Below are 23,291 nucleotides of genomic sequence, written 5' to 3'. Positions count from 1 at the left end.
GCTGATTTCCTCACTCTCTAACCCAGGGTTCACTGGGCAGTGATCAGGAGCAGGAACCCTGGCTGATTTCCACTCTCTCTAACCCAGGGTCACTGGGCAGTGATCAGGAGCAGGAACCCTGGCTGATTTCCCCTCTCTCTAACCCAGGGCTCACTGGACAGTGATCAGGAGCACGAACCCTGGCTGATTTCCCCTCTCTCTAACCCAGGGATCACTGGATAGTGATCAGGAGCAGGAACCCTGGCTGATTTCCCCTCTCTCTAACCCCCTCCCTTGCTCCTGTCAGTCCCCCTCCACCTCCCCCCCCCGCTCCACCTCCCGGTGTGACCTCTTGTTATCTCCGCAGGTTACAGGACTGGGTGAAGACGCTGGTGTCTCCGCAGGTTACAGGACTGGGTGAAGACGCTGGTGTCTCCGTAGGTTACAGGACTGGGTGAAGACGCTGGTGTCTCCGTAGGTTACAGGACTGGGTGAAGCCGCTGGTGTCTCCGCAGGTTACAGGACTGGGTGAAGCTGCTGGTGTCTCCGCAGGTTACAGGACTGGGTGAAGCCGCTGGTGTCTCCGCAGGTTACAGGACTGGGTGAAGACGCTGGTGTCTCCGTAGGTTACAGGACTGGGTGAAGACGCTGGTGTCTCCGTAGGTTACAGGACTGGGTGAAGCTCTTGCCACAGTGCCGACACCGGTACGGTCTCTCGCCGGTGTGCACACGGTGATGGGACAGGAGGTTGGAGGAGTTGATGAAGCCCCTCCCGCAGGCGATACAGGTGAACGGTTTCTCCCCGGTGTGTACGTGTCGGTGCCTCAGGAGGACGGAGGAGTTGCCGAAGGATTTCCCGCAGGCCGCGCAGGTGAAAGGCCGCTCGCCGGTGTGGATCCGCGTGTGCTCCGCCAGGTTAGACGGCTGCTTGAAGGCTTTCCCGCACACCGCGCACTCGAAGGGCCTCTCGTCCGAGTGGGAGAGGTGATGTCGCGCCAGGAAGGAGATCTGGGAGAAACGGCGCCCGCAAACTGAGCACTGGTGGGACCTCGTCACCAGACAGGCCTCATGTGGACTGGGAGGTCTCCTGGCACCCTCAGATCCCGGCGTTCCAGACTCTGGGGGTTTCCCAGGACCCTCATATCTCGGCGATCCACACTCGGGGGGTCCTGAGGATCCCAGCGTTCCCCAGTCGGGGAGTTCCTCAGATTCCAGCGTTCCACACTCGGGGAGTCCCTCAGATCCCAGCGTTCCACACTCGGGTAGTCCCTCAGATCCCAGCGTTCCACACTCGGGTAGTCCCTCAGATCCCAGCGTTCCACACTCGGGGAGTCCCTCAGATCCCAGCTTTCCACACTCGGGGAGTCCCTCAGATCCCAGCGTTCCACACTCGGGGAGTCCCTCAGATCCCAGCGTTCCACAGTCAGGGAGCCCCTCATATCCCGGCGATCCACACTCGGGGGGTCCTGAGGATCCCAGCGTTCCACAGTCGAGGAGTCCCTCAGATCCCAGCGTTCCACACTCGGGGAGTCCCTCAGATCCCAGCGTTCCACAGTCGGGGAGTCCCTCAGATCCCAGCATTCCACACTCGGGGAGTCCCTCAGATCCCAGCATTCCACACTCGGGGAGTCCCTCAGATCCCAGCGTTCCACACTCGGGGAGTCCCTCAGATCCCAGCATTCCACACTCGGGGAGTCCCTCAGATCCCAGCGTTCCACATTCGGTGTGTCCCTCAGATCCCAGCTTTCCACACTCGGGGAGTCCCTCGTATCCTGGAGTTACACACTCGGGGAGTCCCTCATATCCCGGAGTTACACACTGAGGGAGTCCCTCATATCCCGGAGTTACACACTCAGGGAGTCCCTCATATCCCGGAGTTACACACTGAGGGAGTCCCTCATATCCCGGAGTTACACACTCAGGGAGTCCCTCATATCCCGAAGTTCCACACTCGGGGGGCTTCGCACTGGCCCCTATGTCCTGCGGAGTCTGGCAGTATCCTGGTGAGCTGCAGTAAACAGACAATCTCCGACATCTCTCGGGAAACCAATTCTCACTCGATTCCAGCACTTCCATCGATCCTCTCCCTCCTCCTTCCTCCTCCTCTCCCTCGTCCTCCTGCTCCTTCCTCCTCCTCTTCATTTGGCTGTGAAAATGAATTTTAAAATGGAATGTGACTTCACTGAACTTATATTGCATTATATATCATATTATGTTGTATCATATTATGGTATTTTATATTGCATAATAAGAACATCAGAATTAGGAGCAGGAGTTGGCCATTCGGCCCTTCGAGCCTGCTCTGCCATTCAATAAGATCATGACTGATCTTCGACCTCAACTCCACTTTCTCCGCCCGATCCCCATATCCCTCGATTCCCCGAGAGTCCAAAAATCTCTCGATCTCGGCCTTGAATATACCCAAAGACTGAGCCTCCACAGCCCTCTGGGGTAGAGAATTCCAAAGATTCACCGCCCTCTGAGTGAAGAAATTCCTCCTCATCTCAGTCCTCAATGGCCGACCCCTTATCCTGAGACTGTGACCCCTGGTTCGAGACTCTCCAGCCCAGGGGGGAAACATCCTCTCAGCATCTACCCTGTCAAACCCTCTAAGATATCATTATATTATTACATTATATTACTATATTGCATTATATTATTCCCATTCACGAAGACTTATGCTGAAACTGTATAAAGCGCTGGTCAGGCCACAACTGGAGTATTGCGTCTAGTTCTGGTCACCACACTTTAGGAAGGATGTGAAGGCCCTTGAGAGGGTGCAGAGGAGATTTACCAGAATGGTTCCGGGGATGGGGGGATCTTAGCTACAAGGACACGTTGGAGAAGCTGGATTTGTTTTCATTAGAGCAAAGGAGGTTGAGGGGTGATTTGATCGAGGTGTACAAGATTATGACGGGATAGGCTAGACGGGGAAAGGCTGTTCCCACTAGTTGATGGTACAAGGACTAGGGGACACAGATTTAAGGTCTTGGGCAAGAGATACAGGGGGAGATGTGAGGAAAAACTTTTTTATGCAGTGAGTGGTGAGGACCTGGAAGTCACTGCCGACGGAAGTGGTGGAAGCAGAGACACTCGATGTTTTCAAGGGGAGACTGGATAGGCACTTGAGGATTAAACAAGGCTTTAATCAACTGTTTTACAACATGGAGGTCTAGTTGTGTCCTTCACTAGTTCCCGTTAAAGAATGTCCTGAGCAAGCTGGGCCCATGCCCGAGCATTTATATTCTCCCTGGATGGCGCCACCAGCAGGCCGCCCAGTATTATTTCTTAAGTCATTTCCACAGGAATGACAAGATTCATGTCAGACCCCTCCCCCTCGGAGACTGTGGGCAGCGCTCAACCGAATCCGCACAGGGCCCGGACGATGCGACCACCTGCTCCACAAGTGGAAGATGAGGGATGACCCAAAATGCGACTGTGGCCACGAGTCCCTGACCATGGCACACATCACGTCAACCTGCCCACTGTTGCGGGAGGTACCTCAGTCCTCCACTCGGCATCTCAAGAGGTCATCGAATGGAGAGCCAAACTAGACAACCCAGTATAACCCATCAGAGGCTGGGTATTCTGCGGCGAGTGTCTCACCTCCTGGCTCCCCAAAGCCTTTCCACCACCTACAAGGCACAAGTCAGGAGTGTGATGGAATACTCTCCACTTGCCTGGATGAGTGCAGCTCCAAACAACACTCAAGAAGCTCGACATCATCCAGGACAAAGCAGCCCGCTTGATCGGCACCCCATCCACCACCTTAAACATTCACTCCCTCCACCACCGGCGCACCGTGGCTGCAGTGTGGACCATCTACAAGATGCACTGCAGCGACTCGCCAAGGCTTCTTCGGCAGCACCTCCCAAACCCGCGACCTCTACCACCTAGAAGGGCAAGGGCAGCAGGCGCACGGGAACACCACCACCTCCAAGTTACCCTTAAAGTCACACACCATCCTAAAAATTAAACAAATTTGATACTGGATCAAAGGAGACAACATTATATTACTATATTCTATTACATTCTGGTATATTATTATATTATACTAGCTGGGGGAGCCCGGCTTTGCCAGGGCTGTTTTGGGCCGGGCGGTTTAAATCGAGTGCGAGGCTTTGGGGCCTCTCTGTGTCCCTCTGTGAATATTATATTATAGTATTTTATATTATATTACATTATATGATTATATTATATTATTTTATATTGTATTACATTCTGGTACATTATATGATTCTGGATGAGCAGAAATTTTCTCCAAATAAATATCGGGAAGACCGAAGCCATTGTTTTCGGTCCCTGCCACAAACTCCGTTCCCGAGCCACTGACTCCATCCCTCTCCCTAACATCTGTCTGAGGTTTGATCCACACTGTTCGCAACCTTGGTGTCATATTTGACCCTGAAATGAGCTTCCGACCACATATCCACAGTACAACAAAGACTGCCTACTTCCACCTCCGTAACATGGCCCGTCTCCGCCCCACCTCAGCTCATCCGCTGCTGAAACCCTCATCCCATGCCTTTGTTACCTCTAGACTTGACTATTCCAACACACTACAGGCTGGCCTCCCACATTCCACCCTACGTAAACTTGAGGTCATCCAAAACTCGGCTGCCCGTGTCCTAACTCGCACCAGGTCCTGTTCACCCATCACCCCTGTGCTCGCTGACCTACATTGGCTCCCGGTTAAGCAACGCCTCGATTTCAAAATTCTCATCCTTGCTTTCAAACTCCTCGATGGCCTCGCCCCTCCCTATCTCTTTAATTAGCTTCAGCCCCACAACCCTCCGAGATATCTGCACTACTCTAATTCTGCCCCCTTGAGCATCCCCGATTATAATCACTCAACCATTGGCGGCTGTGCCTTCTGCTGACTCAGGCCTAAGCTCTGGAATTCCCTCCCTAAACCTCTCCTCCTCGCTACCTCTCTTTCCTCCTTTAAGACGCTCCTTACCTCTTTGACCAAGCTTTTGGTCACCTGTCCTAATTTATCCTTATGTGGCTCGGTGTCAAATTTTTTGCCTTTTAATTATATACTCCTGTGAAGCACCTTGGGACGTTTTACTACTGTACGTTAAAGGCGCCATATAAATAAAAGGTGCTGTTGGTGTTATGATTATATTTTATACTGTGTTATAGTCTGGTACATTATTTGATTATATTATTTTATACTGTATTATATTCTGGTACATTATTGGTTTATATTATTTTATACTGTATTATAGTCTGGTACATTATTGGTTTATAGTATTTTATACTGTATTATATTTTGGTACATTATTGGTTTATATTATTTTATACTGTATTATATTTTGGTACATTATTGGTTTATATTATTTTATACTGTATTATATTTTGGTACATTATTGGTTTATATTATTTTATACTGTACTAGCTGAAGTGCCCGGCGGTGCCGAGGCTTTTTCGAGGGCATGTTGTTGTTGGAAGAGAGAGAGAGCGACTGGGGGGGGGGGGAGAAGAGAGAGAGAGAGCGACGGGGGGGGGGAGAGAAGAGAGAGAGCGACTGGGGGGGGGGAGAAGAGAGAGAGCGACTGGGGGGGGGAGAAGAGAGAGAGCGTGACTGGGGGGGGAGAGAGAGAGAGCGTGACTGGGGGGGAAGAGAGAGAGCGTGACTGGGGGGGAAGAGAGAGAGCGACTGGGGGGGAAGAGAGAGAGCGACTGGGGGGAAGAGAGAGAGCGACTGGGGGGGAAGAGAGAGAGCGACTGGGGGGGAAGAGAGAGAGCGACTGGGGGGGAAGAGAGAGAGCGACTGGGGGGAGAAGAGAGCAACTGGGGGGTAGAGAGAGAGCGACTGGGGGGGAGAGAGCGACTGGGGGGAAGAGAGAGAGCGGGTGGGGGGAAGAGAGCAGGGGGGGAAGGGAGAGCGGGGGGGAAGGGAGGGCGGGGGGGAAGGGGCGGGGGGAAGAGAGCAGGGGGGGAAGGGAGAGCGGGGGGGAAGGGAGGGCGGGGGGGAAGAGAGCAGGGGGGGAAGGGAAGGGAGGGCGGGGGGGAAGAGAGCAGGGGGTGAAGGGAGGGCGGGGGGGAAGAGAGCAGGGGGGAAGGGAGGGCGGGGGGGAAGAGAGCAGGGGGGGGAGGGCGGGGGGGAAGGGAGGGTGGGGGGGAAGGGGCGGGGGGGAAGGGAGGGTGGGGGGGAAGGGGCGGGGGGGAAGAGAGCAGGGGGGGAAGGGAGGGCGGGGGGGAAGAGAGCAGGGGGGAAGGGAGGGTGGGGGGGAAGGGGCGGGGGGAAGAGGGGGGAAGGAAGGGAGGGGGGAAGGAAGGGAGGGGGGAAGGGGCGGAGGGAAAGGGAGGGGGGAAAGGGGCGGGGGGGAAAGGGAGGGGGGAAAGGGGCGGGGGGAAAGGGAGGGGGGGAAAGGGGCGGGGGGGGAAGGGGCGGGGGGGAAAGGGAGGGGGGGAAGGGGTGGGGGGAAGGGGCGGGAGGGAAGGAGCGGGGGGGCAGGAAGGGGAAGGGGAAGGGGGCGGCGGGAAGGGAGCGGGGGGGGAAGGGGCGGGGGGGGAAGGGGGCGGCGGGGGGGTGCCCAGGCCAAGAGCCCCGCTCTCCGAGCCCCGCTCTCCGAGCCCCGCCCCCCCCCCCCCCGCCGAGCCCGATTGCGGCTCTGAGAGATGGCCGGCGGCCGAGCCCCGCCCCCCCCGGCCGAGCCCGATTGCGGCTCTGAGAGACGGCCGGTGGCCGAGCCCCGCCCCCCCCCGGCCGAGCCCGATTGCGGCTCTGAGAGACGGCTGGCGGCCGAGCCACGCCCCCCCCCCCGCCGAGCGCGGAACAGAGACGTCGCGTCTCACCTGCTCCTGCTGCGCGTGCACCCTGACCCTCGTGGCTGACGCCGTTGCCCTGGGTAACGTGACACGGCCGGGGGGCGGTGAGGAGCTTAGCAGAAGCGCAATCACCTAGCTTGGGCCTGGCTGGGCAAGAAAGGCGCAGGCTTTGAGGCCTAAGAAAAAAACGTGGAAAGGTAGGAAAAAGAATGTTCAGGTTAGGTTTATAAATGAGTGATTTTTTAAAAAACAATTTAATAAATTCAATTTTATTTTGGTGGAAATGTATATTTGAAAAGAAAGACGCAGAAAGCAGGAAAAAGAATGGAAGCAAGATGGCGGCGACTCACCTCGGTTCAGAACGATAAGGCCCGCCCACACACGCACCGATTGGTCGAATGTCAGGTCACCAAAGCGTAGGATTGGTCAATCGTCCCGTCACTCGACCGTAGGAGGGCCCGGCCGCACGCGGCAGCAAGCCGCCGTACAATTGGTCGACCTCGAGGTCACTCTGTCGCTAATGAGCGGATAATGAGATGCTAATGAGCGGAATGTTGAAGGTTTTTGGGATACCGCGGGCGCGATTTTAGCCCGGCCGAAATGTAAATACGCTTAAAACCGTCTCGGAAGTGTAAGCTTTCTTTGGAGGTAACGCGCGCGTAGGTACGCCCTGTAACTTTCGAGCGCATAGCCCGCCAGACGCACATGCGATGACAGAATGACAGAAGTACCGATTTATATATATAGATAGATTATATTTTGGTACATTATTGGTTTATAGTATTTTATACTATATTATATTCTGGTACATTATTGGTTTATATTATTTTATACTGTATTATATTCTGGTACATTATTGGTTTATATTATTTTATACTGTATTATATTTTGGTACATTATTGGTTTATAGTATTTTATACTATATTATATTCTGGTACATTATTGGTTTATATTTTATACTGTATTATATTCTGGTACATTATTGGTTTATATTATTTTATACTGTATTATATTTTGGTACATTATTGGTTTATATTATTTTATACTGTATTATATTCTGGTACATTATTGGTTTATTTTATTTTATACTGTATTATATTTTGGTACATTATTGGTTTATATTATTTTATACTGTACTAGCTGAAGTGCCCGGCGGTGCTGAGGCTTTTTCGAGGGCATGTTGTTGTTGGAAGAGAGAGAGAGAGAGCGACTGGGGGGGGAAGAGAGAGAGCGACTGGGGGGTAGAGAGAGAGCGACTGGGGGGAAGAGAGATAGCGACTGGGGGGAAGAGAGAGAGCGGGTGGGGGGCAGAGAGCGGGGGGGGGAAGGGAGGGCGGGGGAAGGGAGGCGGGGGGGAAGGGGAGGGAGGGGCGGGGGGGAAGGGAGGGGGGAGGGGGGAAAGGGGCGGGGGGGAAGGGAGGAGGGGAAGGGGCGGGGGGGAAGGGAGGGGGGAAGGGGCGGGGGGGAAGGGGCAGGGGGGAAGGGGGGGCGGGGGGGGGCGAAGGGGGAAGGGGGTGCGAAGGGGGGGAAGGGGGGTCCCCCCGGCCGAGCCCGATTGCGGCTCTGAGAGACGGCCGGCGGCCGAGCCCCGCCCCCCCCCGAGCGCGGAACAGAGACGCCGCGTCTCACCTGCTCCTGCTGCGCGCGCGCACCCTGACCCTCGTGGCTGACGCCGTTGCCCTGGGTAACGTGACACGGGGGGGGGGGAGGCGTGAGGAGCTTAGCAGAAGCGCAATCACCTAGCTCGGGCCTGGCTGGGCAAGAAAGGCGCAGGCTTTGAGGCCTAAGAAAAAAACGGGCTAAGGTAGGAAAAAGAATGTTCAGGTTAGTTTTACAAATGAGTGATTTTTTTAAAAACAATTTAATAAATTCAATTTTATTTTGGTGGAAATGTATATTTGAAAAGAAAGACGCAGAAAACAGGAAAAAGAATGGAAGCAAGATGGCGGCGACTCACCTCGGTTCAGAACGATAAGGCCCGCCAACACACGCACCGATTGGCCCGGCGGCACGCGCCAGCCAGCCGGCGTACGATTGGTCGACCTCGAGGTCACTCTGTCGCTAATGAGCGGATAATGAGATGCTAATGAGCGGAATGTTGAAGGTTTTTGGGATACCGCGGGCGCGATTTTAGCCCGGACGAAACGTAAATACGCTTAAAACCGTCTCGGAAGCGTAAGCTTTCTTTGGAGGTAACGCGCGCGTAGGTACGCCCTGTAACTTTCGAGCGCATAGCCCGACAGACGCACACGCGATGACAGACAGAATGACAGACAGACTGATGTACCGATTTATATATATAGATAGACTAGCTGAAGTGCCCGGCGGTGCCGAGGCTTTTTCGAGGGCATGTTGTTGTTGGAAGAGAGAGAGAGCGACTGGGGGGGGTGGAGGGAGGGGGGGGGTGGAGGGAGGGAGGGGGGGTGGAGGGAGGGGGGGGGGTGGAGGGAGGGCGGGGGGGAAGGGAGGGTGGGGGGGGCGGGGGGGGAAGGGAGGGCAGGGGGGGAAGGGAAGGGGGGGCAGGGGGGGAAGGGAAGGGGGGGGAGAGGGGGGAAGGGAAGGGGGGGAGGGGGGGAGAGGGGAGGGAGGGAGGGGAGGGGGGCAGGCGGGGTGCCCCCCCGAGGGTCGCGGCCCACCCCCCGAGGGTCGCGGCCCACCCCCCGAGGGTCGCGGCCCCCCGAGGTGAAGACCGCCGATTGCGGAGACGGCCGGGGGGCCGGTTGCCAGGGTGACGCTTGACGCTCAGCAAGCCCCGCCCCCCGGCCGAGCCAGAGAGAGACGCCGCGTCTCAGCTCCTGCTGCGTGCGCACCCTAGCGGCGCTGGGCTGAGGCTCGGCCCTCCAGCCTTCGAGTGGGGCCGGGAGGTGCCTAGCTCGGGCGTGGGTGCGAAGGAGAAGCCGAGGCTTCGAGGCCTACCTGGAAAAACGGGGAAAGGTAGGAAAATTAATGAGATTAGATAAGTTAATTCGTTTCTAAATCATTTTTTTTAAAAACAATATGGCCTAGAAATTCAGTGCCCTTAGCACCGATTTTGCGGCGCTAGAGGGCCTAGCGCTGCAATTGGCGCCGGTTCCTAAATTGCCTGGCGCCCTTCCGCGGCGGTAGACCGGTAGCGCTGCGCCGGCACCGATGACGTCATCGGTGTGCGCAGCGTCCCGGTTGCCGTGGTAACCCGGCCCCAAGCCGAAATTCAGTTGCGGCCGCCTCGCCAGTGGCAGCCGCAACTAAGACTCCGGCAAACGAGTGTTGCCGGAGTCTGCGCCGGCGCTTTAAGGAGGCGCGGCGGCCAGCCGCTTTCCCGCCGGCCGCCTGCCCGCAGCTCCCTCCCCGGACTTCTCCCCCCCCCACCCCCCTCCGGAACAGATGCAAGCCCGGCACTTGTCCGAGGTGCCGGGCTCATTTTTGATGAGATTTGCGCGGGCCGCGGCCGGGTGCAGGCAGCTCCTCCTTAACGGAAGGAGGAGGCCTGCACTTCCCGAGCCTGCCGCACCGCAGCGGGCGCCGCAGCGCCGGAATAGCGCCGCAATGCGGCGCGTTGCGCCAGTTTTCAGGCGCTAAAACCCTTCAGTAGCGCCGGCAGCCGTTTGGGCGCGGCGCTACTGAATTTTTGGCGCGCGCAAAGGGCTTTAGCGCCGGCGCTAACTTCCGGCGCTAATGCCCTGGCGCAGCGCAAACTCAATTTCTAGGCCTATGTGTTTTAAAAGCAACGTTTTTTTTAAAGACGCAGAAAGCAGGAAAAAGAATGGAAAAGTTTGGAATCAAGATGGCGGCGACTCACCTCGGTTCAGAACGATAAGGCCTGGCCACACACGCACCGATTGGCCCGGCGGCACACGCCAGCAACCCGGCGTACGATTGGTCGAGCTCGAGGTCACTCTGTCGCTAATGAGCGGATAATGAGATGCTAATGAGCGGAACGTTGAAGGTTTTTCGGATACCGCGGGCGCTATTTTAGCCCGGCCGAAACGTAAATACGCTTAAAGCCGTCTCGGAAGCGTAAGCTTTCTTTGGAGGTAACGCGCGCGTAGGTACGCCCTGTAACTTTCGAGCGCATAGCCGACAGACGCACAGGCGATGACAGACAGAATGACAGAATGACAGACAGAATGACAATGACAGACAGAAGTACCGATTTATATATATAGATACTGTATTATATTCTGGTATATTATTGGTTTATATTATTTTATACTGTATTATATTCTGGTACATTATTGGTTTATATTATTTTATACTGTATTATATTCTGGTACATTATTGGTTTATATTATTTTATACTGTATTATATTCTGGTACATTATTGGTTTATATTATTTTATACTGTATTATAGTCTGGTACATTATTGGTTTATATTATTTTATACTGTATTATATTCTGGTACATTATTGGTTTATATTATTTTATACTGTATTATATTCTGGTACATTATTGGTTTATATTATTTTATACTGTATTATATTCTGGTACATTATTGGTTTATATTATTAAATACTGTATTATATTCAGGTACATTATTGGTTTATATTATTTTATACTGTATTATATTCTGGTACATTATTGGTTTATATTATTTTATACTGTATTATAGGCTGGTATATTATTTGATTATATTATTTTATACTGTATTATATTCTGGTACATTATTGGTTTATATTATTTTATACTGTATTATATTTTGGTACATTATTGGTTTATATTATTTTATACTGTATTATAGGCTGGTATATTATTTGATTATATTATTTTATACTGTATTATATTCTGGTACATTATTGGTTTATATTATTTTATACTGTATTATATTCTGGTACATTATTTGATTATATTATTTTATACTGTATTATAGTCTGGTACATTATTGGTTTATAGTATTTTATAATGTATTATAGTCTGGTACATTATTTGATTATATTATTTTATACTGTATTATAGTCTGGTACATTATTGGTTTATATTATTTTATACTGTATTATATCCTGGTACATTATTGGTTTATAGTATTTTATACTGTATTATATTCTGGTACATTATTGGTTTATATTATTTTATACTGTACTATATTTTGGTACATTATTGGTTTATAGTATTTTATACTGTATTATATTCTGGTACATTATTGGTTTATAGTATTTTATACTGTATTATAGTCTGGTACATTATTGGTTTATATTATTTTATACTGTATTATATTCTGGTACATTATTGGTTTATTATTTTATACTGTATTAAAATTTGGTACATTATTTGATTTATATTATTTTATACTGTAGTATATTCTGGTACATTATTGGTTTATATTATTTTATACTGTATTATATTCTGGTACACTATTGGTTTATATTATTTTATACTGTATTATATTCTGGTACATTATTGGTTTATATTATTTTATACTGTATTATAGTCTGGTACATTATCGGTTTGTATTATTTTATACTGTATTATAGTCTGGTACACTATTGGTTTATATTATTTTATACTGTATTATATTCTGGTACATTATTGGTTTATATTATTTTATACTGTATTATAGTCTGGTACATTATTGGTTTATATTATTTTATACTGTATTATAGTCTGGTACATTATCGGTTTGTATTATTTTATACTGTATTATAGTCTGGTACATTATCGGTTTGTATTATTTTATACTGTATTATAGTCTGGTACATTATCGGTTTGTATTATTTTATACTATATTTTATTTTATATTATTATATTTCACATTGTTATATTATATTTATATTATTATATTTCACATTGTTATATTATATTTATATTATTATATTTCACATTGTTATATTATATTTATATTATTATATTTCACATTGTTATATTATATTTTATATTATTATATTTCACATTGTTATATTATATTTATATTATTATATTTCACATTGTTATATTATATTTATATTATTATATTTCACATTGTTATATTATATTTATATTATTATATTTCACATTGTTATATTATATTTTATATTATTATATTTCACAATGTTATATTTTATTTTATTATTATATTTCACATTTTATCACACTGAGGTACTGCACGCTGATCTCTCTATGATTATTTGATGATCCTCCATTACACTGGTTGTTCAGGCCGCTCCTCTCCCCGCTCTGCAGGTTCAGCCCGCGGCCTCGGGCCTCGGGTTTGGCGCTGCCGCTTCTCGACTCGCTGCGGCCGGCGGAGACTGGGCGGCGGCTCCCGGGTCCCCGGGGACACCACAGTGCGCAGGCGCGGCTCCCGGGTTTCCCCCCCCCAGGACACCAGTGCGCAGGCGCGGCTCCCGGGTCCACGGGGACATTACAGTGCGCAGGCGCGGCTCCTGCCCCGGGCACTCTAGTGCGCAGACGCGCCACGCCCGCTCTCCGCATAGGGCGGTTTCCCTGTCGCGGCGCAGGCTGGGTAATGAGGGGCTAGTGTGGCGGGATGGGACTGGCGGGACTGGCTGAATTGCTCTGGATAGAGACGGCGTGGACTCGATGGGCTGAATGGCCTCCCTCTGTGCTTTATGACTCTATGAAATATCTTTATGCAACAGGGAACATCTTTAACATAGAAACATAGAAGATAGGAGCAGGAGGAGGCCATTCGGCCCCTCGAGCCTGCTCCGCCATTTAATGAGATCATGGCTGATCATCCAAATTCAGTACCCTGTCCCTGCCTTCTCCCCATATCCCTTGATCCCTTTACCTTTAAGAAATATATCTAACTCCTTCTTGAATATATTTAATGAATTGGCCTCTACTGCCTTCTGTGGTAGAGAATTCCACAGGTTCACCACTCTCTGGGTGAAGAAATTCCTCCTCATCTTTGTCCTAAATGGCTTACCCCTTATCCTTAGACTGTGACCCCTGGTTCTGGACTCCCCGACCATCGGGAACATCCTTCCTGCATCTAGTCTGTCCAGTCCTGTCAGAATTTTATAATAAGTGTCAATGAGATCCCCTCTCATTCTTCTAAACTCCAGCGAGTATAAGCCTAATCGACCCAATCTCTCCTCCTTAGTCATTCCTGCCATCCCAGGTATCAGCCTGGTGAATCTTCGCTGCACTCCCTCCATGGCAAGAACATACTTCCTCAGATAAGGTGACCAAAACTGCACACAATACTCAAGGTGTGGTCTCACCAAGGCCCTGTACAACTGCAGCAAGACATCCTTGTTCCTGTACTCAAACCCTCTCACTATGAAGGCCAACATACCATTTGCCTTCTTAACCGCCTGCTGCACCTGCATGCTTGCCTTCAGCGACTGGTGCACAAGGACACCCAGGTCTTGTTGCACTTCCTCTTCTCCCAATCTATTGCCATTCAGATAATAATCTGCCTTCCTGTTTTTGCCATCAAAGTGGATAACCTCACATTTATCCACGTTATATTGCATCTGCCATGCTTCTGCCCAATCACCCAACCTGTCCAAATCATCCTGTAGTTTCTCAGCATCAGAGAACACATTTACACAACAGGGAACATCGTTACACAACAGAGAACACATTTACACAACTAGGAACATATTTACACAACAGGGAACACCTTTACACAACAGGGAACGTCTTTACACAACAGGGAACATCTTTACACAACAGGGAACACGTTCATACATGTCTCTCTCTTCCTCTCAGTCTCCCTTTCCCTGTCTGTCTATCTCTCCCTCTGTCTCTCTCGCAGTCTCTGTCTTTCCCTCAGTCTCTGTCTCTCCCTTGTGTTATTCAGTCTGCTTGTCTGTCTCTCTCTCTGGATTCCTCGGTGTCTTTCCCTGTCCCTCCCATTGAGTGTCCTGAAAGAACATAAGAACATAAGAAAAAGGAGCAGGAGTCGGCCATTTGGCCCCTCGAGCCTGCTCCGCCATTCAATAAGATCATGGCTGATCTGATCTTGGCTTCAACTCCACTCCCCTGCCCGCTCCCCATAACCCTTGACTCCCTTACCATTCAAAAATCTGTCTATCTCCGCCTTCAATATATTCAATGACCCAGCCTCCACAGCTCTCTGGGGAAGAGAATTCCAAAGATTCACAACCCTCTGAGAGAAGAAATTCCTCCTCATCTCCGTCTTAAACAGGCAACCCCTTATCCTGAAACTATGCCCCCTAGTTCTAGATTCCCCCACGAGGGGAAACATCCTCCCTGCATCTACCTTGTCGAGCCCCCTCAGAATCTTATATGTTTCAATAAGATCCCCTCTCATTCTTCTAAACTCCAATGAGTATAGGCCCAACCTGCTCAACCTTTCCTCATAAGGCAACCCCTTCATCTCCGGAATCAACCTCGTGAACCTTCTCTGAACTGCCTCCAATGCGAGCATATCCTTCCTTAAATAAGGAGACCAAAATTGTACGCAGTACTCCAGGTGTGGTCTCACCAACGCCCTGTACAGTTGTAACAGGACTTCCCTGCTTTTATACTCCATTCCCTTTGCAGTAAAGGCCAGCACTCCATTTGCCTTCCTCATTACTTGCTGTACCTGCATGTTAACTTTTTGTGTTTCATGTACAAGGACCCCCAGATCCCTCTGTACCACAGCATTCTGTAGTCTCTCGCCATTTAAATAATATTTTGCTTTTCAATTCTTTCTATCAAAGTGGATAACCTCACATTTTCCCATATTATTCTCCATCTGCCAAATTTGTTCCCACTCAATCTATCTATACCTCTTTGCAGACTCTTTGTGTTCTCCTCACAACTTGCTTTCCCACCTATCTTTGAATCATCAGCAAATTTAGCAACAGTACCCCTCGGTCCCTTCATCCAAGTCATTAATATAGATTGTAAAGAGTTGAGGCCCCAGCACTGATCCCTGTGGCACCCCACTAGTTACAGTTTGCCAACCTGAAAATGACCCATTTATCCCGACTCTCTGTTTTCTGTTCGTTAGCCAATCCTCTATCCAATCTAATATATTACCCCCAACCCTGTGAGCTCTTATCTTGTGCAGTCGTGAGGGTGAGTGTTGTTTCTGCAAACTTCTGCATCCCTTCATTTGCACCTGACTTTATGGCTACAGGGTGGGCTGTGCCCCATTGGCCATCTGCCAGCAAGCACCCATGGCCCTTTCTGGGCACACACATGCACATTTGACTCAAGGCATCATATAAGGGCTCTTCCACCATGGGGGGCATGAGATGCTCACTCAGGGCATCATGTAACATAACTTCCCCTCCTTTCCCCTACAGTCCAAGCTGGCGAGGATTCGCAAAGACCAGCTTCGCACCGGTGGAGGACCTCCACAAGTGGTCACTCTCACGGATCTCGAGGAGAGAGTCCACCAGATTCTTGGAGGACATCTGAGTGGTCCTGTAACCACTGCAGCTGCCGACCCCATTGTCGACAGCGATGGTAAGGTTCTCACCTTTTACAACTGTCTCCTTCCACTTGTTCCCCCTGCCAGCATGCTTTCTCACTGTGGACCCATGTCATAGCCTTGCCGCAATCTGGCATCCCTTGCTGCCAAGCTGTCCTTTTGCTAAAGCCACTCTTCCACCTTCCTGCTTTCAGATGCTGCATCACCAGCTCGGGAGCCAGCCCCTCAAGCTGCCAGTGCCAGTGCCTCCGAAGGCTCAATGAGAAAATCACTGTCCAACAGAAGGTCAGCAACTCTCTCCAGCAACGATCAGAATGGCCAGCCCAAATGGCTGCAGCGTTTATACTAGTGCTGTCCCCTGTAAATAGCGCCCCCCGAGTCCGAGAAGGGCCTGGGAACGCTCCATCCAACTGTCACTAATAGCGCCAGGCGAAAAGGTTGTGGGCGCCACCGAATATCCGGTCTGGGGCGCCAAAAAGGCGTTGCACACTGAAATGACTTCATGATCTGCCTGCGCCCGCGGGCGAGCGCAAAGAGTTAGCGCCAGTGCTAAAAAGATACTCAATATGGGAGGTGGCGCTATATTCACTGCGCCTGCCCGAAAATTGGGTAACGCCCCAATTCTCGGGCTCTTTTGGCGCTAATCGCTGGCGCTACCAACTGAATTTCTGGGCCTATGACTCTAATTTTGGTAGATTACAACCAACGAATCAACTATCTCTGTAGCCACTTCTTTTAAGACCCTAGATGGAAGACATCAGGTCCAGGGTACTTGTCAGCCTTTAGCCCCATTAGTTTGCCTAGTACTTTTTCATCTAGTGATAGTGTTGATTTAACTTCCTCCCTCCCTTATGCCCCTTGATTATCAATTATTATAGGGATGCTTGTAGTGTCTTCTACCGTGAAGGCCCTTGCTGGTTTTCTGTGTGTCGTTCTGTGTGTGTCCCATTGTGGGTGGTGTAATACTGAGTGTCCTTGTGACATTGTGTAGCCAGGGTGAGCCTCCCAGCACGTGTGTTGCTGTGTCCGGGACTCAGGGCCATTTGAGGGCAATACTGACGCTATACGCGCAGCGGAAGCGTGCTGGGCCCATAACCCAGAGGTCGATGGATCGAAACCATCTTCTGCTATTTACATTCTGATTTACACCAACGAGAAACCTCTGTTGTTAATCACATCGCGCTTACTTTTATTGCACTTTACTTACATCAACTGCCTACCTGCAATAAACACAAAAACCTGCGACACAATTTTCAAATCATTTTATTCGCACCAACATAAGCTGCAACTGCTGCAAACAGGCAGCAGCCTCGACTTTCCCCTTTCAACACATTCCTGCAGCACCGCCTCTCCACCACCAGATGGTGCTCTTGGCCACAGTGAAACCCTGGCACAAGGTCACGGTGAGGAGACGGGCAGTGACACAGAACACCTTTACACAACAGGGAACATCTTTACACAACAGGGAACATCTTTATACAACAGGGAACATCTTTACACAACAGGGAACATCTTTATACAACAGGGAACACATTTACACAACAGGGAACACATCTACACAACAGGGAACATCTTTACACAACAGGGAACACCTTTACACAACAGGGAACACATTTCAAAAACAGGGAACGCATTTACACTACAGGGAGAATCTTTACACAGCAGGGAACACATTTACACAACAGGGAACACATTTACACAACAGGGAACACCTTTACACAACAGGGAACACCTTTGTACAACAGGGAACACCTTTATACAACAGGGAACACCATTGTACAACAGGGAACACCTTTACACAACAGGGAACATCTTTACACAACAGGGAACATCTTTATACAACAGGGAACACCTTTACACAACAGGGAACATCTTTATACAACAGGGAACACATTTACACAACAGGGAACACATCTACACAACAGGGAACATCTTTACACAACAGGGAACACCTTTACACAACAGGGAACACCTTTACACAACAGGGAACACCTTTACACAACAGGGAACATCGTTATACAACAGGGAACACATTTACACAACAGGGAACACATCTACACAACAGGGAACATCTTTACACAACAGGGAACACCTTTACACAACAGGGAACACATTTAAAAAACAGGGAACACCTTTACACAACAGGCAACACATCTACACAACAGAGAATAACTTTGCAGAGAACACCTTAACACAACAGGGAACATATCTAAACAACAGGCAACACATCTACACAACAGGGAACACCTTTACACAACAGGGAACAACTTTACACAACAGGGAACACCTTTACACAACAGGGAACACGTGTACACAACAGGCAACACATCTACACATCAGGGAAACACATTTTCACAACAGGGAACACCTTTACACAACAGGGAACACATCTACACAACAGGGAACACATCTACACAACAGGGAAAACCTTCACACAATAGGGAACACATCTACACAACAGGGAAAACCTTCACACAACAGGGAACACATTTACACAACAGGGAAAACCTTCACACAACAGGGAACACATTTACACAACAGGGAACACCTTTACACAACTTGGAGTACATTTACACAACAGATAACTTATTTACACAACAGGAAACACCTTTACACAACAGGAAACACATCTACGCAGCAGGAAACATCTGTACACAACAAGGAACATATTTACACAACAGGAAACACCTTTACACAACAGGAAACACATCTACGCAGCAGGAAACATCTGTACACAACAAGGAACATATTTACACAACAGGGAACACCTTTACACAATTTGGAATACAATTACACAACAGGGAACACATCTACACAACAGAGAATAACGTTACACAACAGGGAACACATTTACACAACAGGGGGCACGTTTACACAACAGGGAACAACGTTACACAACAGAGAACACATTTAAACAACAGGAAACAATTTTACAAAAGGAACACATTTACAGAACAGAGAACATCTTTACACGACAGAGAACATCTTTATACAACAGGGAACATCTTCATATACACCACCCACATAGGTCTCTCTCTTCCTCTAAGTCCCCGTTTCCCTGTCTGTCTATCTCTCCCTCTGTCTCTCTCGCAGTCTCTGTCTTTCCCTCAGTCTCTGTCTCTCACTCGTGTTACTCAGTCTGTTTGTCTGTCTCTCTCTGGTATCCTCAGTGTCTTTCTCTATCCCTCCCTTTGTGTGTCCTGAAAGCCTCTTGCTGGTTTTCTGTGTGTCATTGTGTGTGTGTCCCATTGTGGGTGGTGTAACACTGAGTGTCCTTGTGACATTGTGTAGCCAGGGTGAGCCTCCCAGCACGTGTGTGTCCGGGACTCTGAGCTATGTGAGGACAATGCTATGGCTTTCAATATCACCTGGAGGCTGAAATTTGTCTTGCTAACACAGCATGGACAGGCAGCTGCAGATAAACATCACCTGCAGCAGAGTGGCGCAGCGGAAGCGTGCTGGGCCCATAACCTAGAGGTCGATGGATCGAAGCCATCCTCTGCTATTTATAACAATGAGAGCTATCAGTTGCTACTCACATCGTACTTACTTTACTTACACCAATAAACACAAAAATCTGCAACACAATTTTCAAATCACTTTTATTCGCACCAACATAAGCTGCAACTGCTGCAAACAGGCAGCAGCCTCGACTTTCCCCTTTCAACACATTCCTGCAGCACCGCCTCTCCACCACCAGATGGTGCTCTTGGCCACAGTGAAACCCTGGCACAAGGTCACAGTGAGGAGACGGACAGTGACACAGAACACCTTTACACAACAGGGAACACCTTTACACAACAGGGAACATCTTTATACAACAGGGAACACATTTACACAACAGGGAACATCTTTATACAACAGGGAACATCTTTACACAACAGGGAACATCTTTACACAACAGGGAACACCTTTACACAACAGGGAACACCTTTACACAACAGGGAACATCTTTATACAACAGGGAACATCTTTATACAACAGGGAACACCTTTACACAACAGGGAACACCTTTACACAACAGGGAACACCTTTACACAACAGGGAACATCTTTATACAACAGGGAACACATTTACACAACAGGGAACACATCTACACAACAGGGAACATCTTTACACAACAGGGAACACATGTACACAACAGGGAACACATTTCCACAACAGGGAGAAATTTTTCGCAACAGGGAACACAGTTATACAATAGGTAACATCTTTATACAACAGGAAACATCTTTACACAACAAGGAACATATTTATACAACAGGGAACATCTTTACACAACACGGAACACGTTTACACAACAGGGAACATGTTTAAACAACAGGGAACACCTTTGTACAACAGGGAACACCTTTACGCAACAGGGAACAACTTTACACAACAGGGAACACCTTTACACAACAGGGAACACCTTTACACAACAGCGAACATGTTTAAACAACAGGGAACACCTTTACACAACAGGGAACACCTTTACACAACAGGGAACATGTTTAAACAACAGGGAACACCTTTGTACAACAGGGAACACCTTTACGCAACAGGGAACAACTTTACACAACGGGGAACACCTTTACACAACAGGGAACACCTTTGTACAACACGGAACACCTTTATGCAACAGTGAACAGCTTTACACAACAGGGAGCATCTTTGCACAACAGGGATCACCTTTACACAACAGGGAACACATGAACACAACAGGGAACACATCTACACAACAGGGAACATATTTACACAACAGGGAACACATCTACACAACAGGGGACACGTTTACATAACAGGGAACATCTTTAGAAAACAGGGGACACGTTTACACAACAGGGAACAACTTAACCCAACAGTGAACATCTTTTCACAACACGAAGCACCATCATACCATTCTCACCCTTCCTCAAAGTCTCCTTAACCCTGCCTGTCTCTCTCTCCCTCTGTCTCTCCCGCAGTCTCCGACTTTCCCTCAGTCTCTTCCACATGTTACTCAATTTGTTTGTCTGTCTCTCTCTGGTTTCCTCAGTGTTATCGCTTTCAATACAGTTTGGAGGCTGAAATTTGTCTCCCAACACTTAGCACTGACAGGCAGCTGGAGACGTCTTGTACCCAGTAGCAGAGTGGCGCAGCGGAAGCGTGCTGGGCCCATAACCCAGAGGTCGATGGATCGAAACCATCCTCTGCTATTTACATTCTGATTTACGCCAACAAGAAAGATATGTTGCTGCCCACGATCACATCGCACTTATTTTTATTACACTTTACTTACATCAACTGCCTACCTGCAATAAACACAAAAACCTGCGACACAATTTTCAAAGCATTTTATTCGCACCAACATAAGCTGCAACTGCTGCAAACAGGCAGCAGCCTCGACTTTCCCCTTTCAACACATTCCTGCAGCACCGCCTCTCCACCACCAGATGGTGCTCTTGGCCACAGTAAAACACCTCACAAGGTCACAGTGAGGAGACGGACAGTGACACAGAACACCTTTACACAACAGGGAACACCTTTACACAACAGTGAACACATCTACACAACAGGGAACATCTTTACACAACAGGGAACAGCTTCACACAACAGGGAACACCTTTACACAACAGGGAACATCTTTATACAACAGGGAACACATTTACACAACAGGGAACACCTTTACACTACAGGGAACACATCTACACAACAGGGAACATCTTTACACAACAGGGAACACCTTTACACTACAGGGAACACATCTACACAACAGGGAACACCTTTACACTACAGGGAACACCTTTACACTACAGGGAACACATCTACACAACAGGGAACATCTTTACACAACAGGGAACATCTTTACACAACAGGGAACATCTTTACACAACAGGGAACACATCTACACAACAGGGAACACCTTTACACAACAGGGAACACATCTACACAACAGGGAACATCTTTACACAACAGGGAACACATTTACACTACAGGGAACACATCTACACAACAGGGAACATCTTTACACAACAGGGAACACCTTTACACAAAAGGGAACATCTTTACACAACAGGGAACGCATCTACATAACAGGGAACATCTTTACACAACAGGGAACACCTTTACACTACAGGGAACACCTTTACACAACAGGGAACACATCTACACAACAGGGAACATCTTTACACAACAGGGAACATCTTTACACAACAGGGAACACATCTACACAACAGGGAACATCTTTACACAACAGGGAACATCTTTACACAACAGGGAACACCTTTACACTACAGGGAACACCTTTACACAACAGGGAACACCTTTACACTACAGGGAACACATCTACACAACAGGGAACATCTTTACACAACAGGGAACATCTTTACACTACAGGGAACACCTTTACACAGCAGGGAACACCTTTACACTACAGGGAACACATTTACACAACAAGGAACATCTTTACACAACAGGGAACATCTTTACACTACAGGGAACATCTTTACACAGCAGGGAACACCTTTACACTACAGGGAACACCTTTACACAACAGGGAACATCTTTACACAACAGGGAACACATCTACACAACAGGGAACATCTTTATACAACAGGGAACACTTTTGCACAACAGGGAACACCTTTACACTACAGGGAACACCTTTACACAACAGGGAACACCTTTACACTACAGGGAACACCTTTACACAACAGGGAACATCTTTACACAACAGGGAACATCTTTACACTACAGGGAACATCTTTACACAACAGGGAACATCTTTACACTACAGGGAACACCTTTACACAACAGGGAACACCTTTACACTACAGGGAACATCTTTACACAACAGGGAACATCTTTACACTACAGGGAACACCTTTACACAACAGGGAACACCTTTACACTACAGGGAACACCTTTATACAACAGGGAACATCTTTACACAACAGGGAACACATCTACACAACAGGGAACATCTTTACACTACAGGGAACACATCTGCACAACAGGGAACATCTTTACACAACAGGGAACACCTTTACACTACAGGGAACACATCTGCACAACAGGGAACATCTTTACACAACAGGGAACACCTTTACACTACAGGGAACACATCTAAACAACAGGGAACATCTTTACACAACAGGGAACACCTTCACACAACAGGGAACACCTTTACACTACAGGGAACACATCTACACAACAGGGATCACCTTTACACAACAGGGAACACATGAACACAACAGGGAACAC

General features: G+C 48.6%; 1 protein-coding gene across 1 annotated transcript; it reads right to left on the bottom strand.

Annotated features, from left to right (window-relative positions):
• Nucleotides 1-313: 313 nt before the first annotated feature.
• On the bottom strand, nucleotides 314-13,044 carry LOC147098325 (uncharacterized). Its single transcript, XM_085970086.1, has 2 exons — nucleotides 12,853-13,044; nucleotides 314-2,125 (listed from the first exon to the last, which is right to left on the bottom strand). The coding sequence occupies exon 2, from the start codon at nucleotides 2,119-2,121 to the stop codon at nucleotides 607-609; it is 1,515 nt and encodes a 504-aa protein (XP_085826212.1). The 5' UTR covers nucleotides 2,122-2,125; nucleotides 12,853-13,044; the 3' UTR covers nucleotides 314-606.
• Between the last annotated feature and the right edge of the window lie 10,247 nt (nucleotides 13,045-23,291).

This window comes from Somniosus microcephalus, chromosome 29 (genome assembly GCF_052327205.1).
Source record: "Somniosus microcephalus isolate GS21.2 chromosome 29, FLI_Smic_1.0, whole genome shotgun sequence".
Taxonomy (NCBI): Eukaryota; Metazoa; Chordata; class Chondrichthyes; order Squaliformes; family Somniosidae; genus Somniosus; species Somniosus microcephalus.
Note: the sequence above shows the minus strand (reverse complement) of the source record. Positions and strands in the feature narration are given on the sequence as shown.

Excerpts from the sequence above, each read along its gene's own strand:
- LOC147098325 (XM_085970086.1), bottom strand. The coding sequence starts at position 2,121 with ATGAAGAGGAGGAGGAAGGAGCAGGAGGACGAGGGAGAGGAGGAGGAA.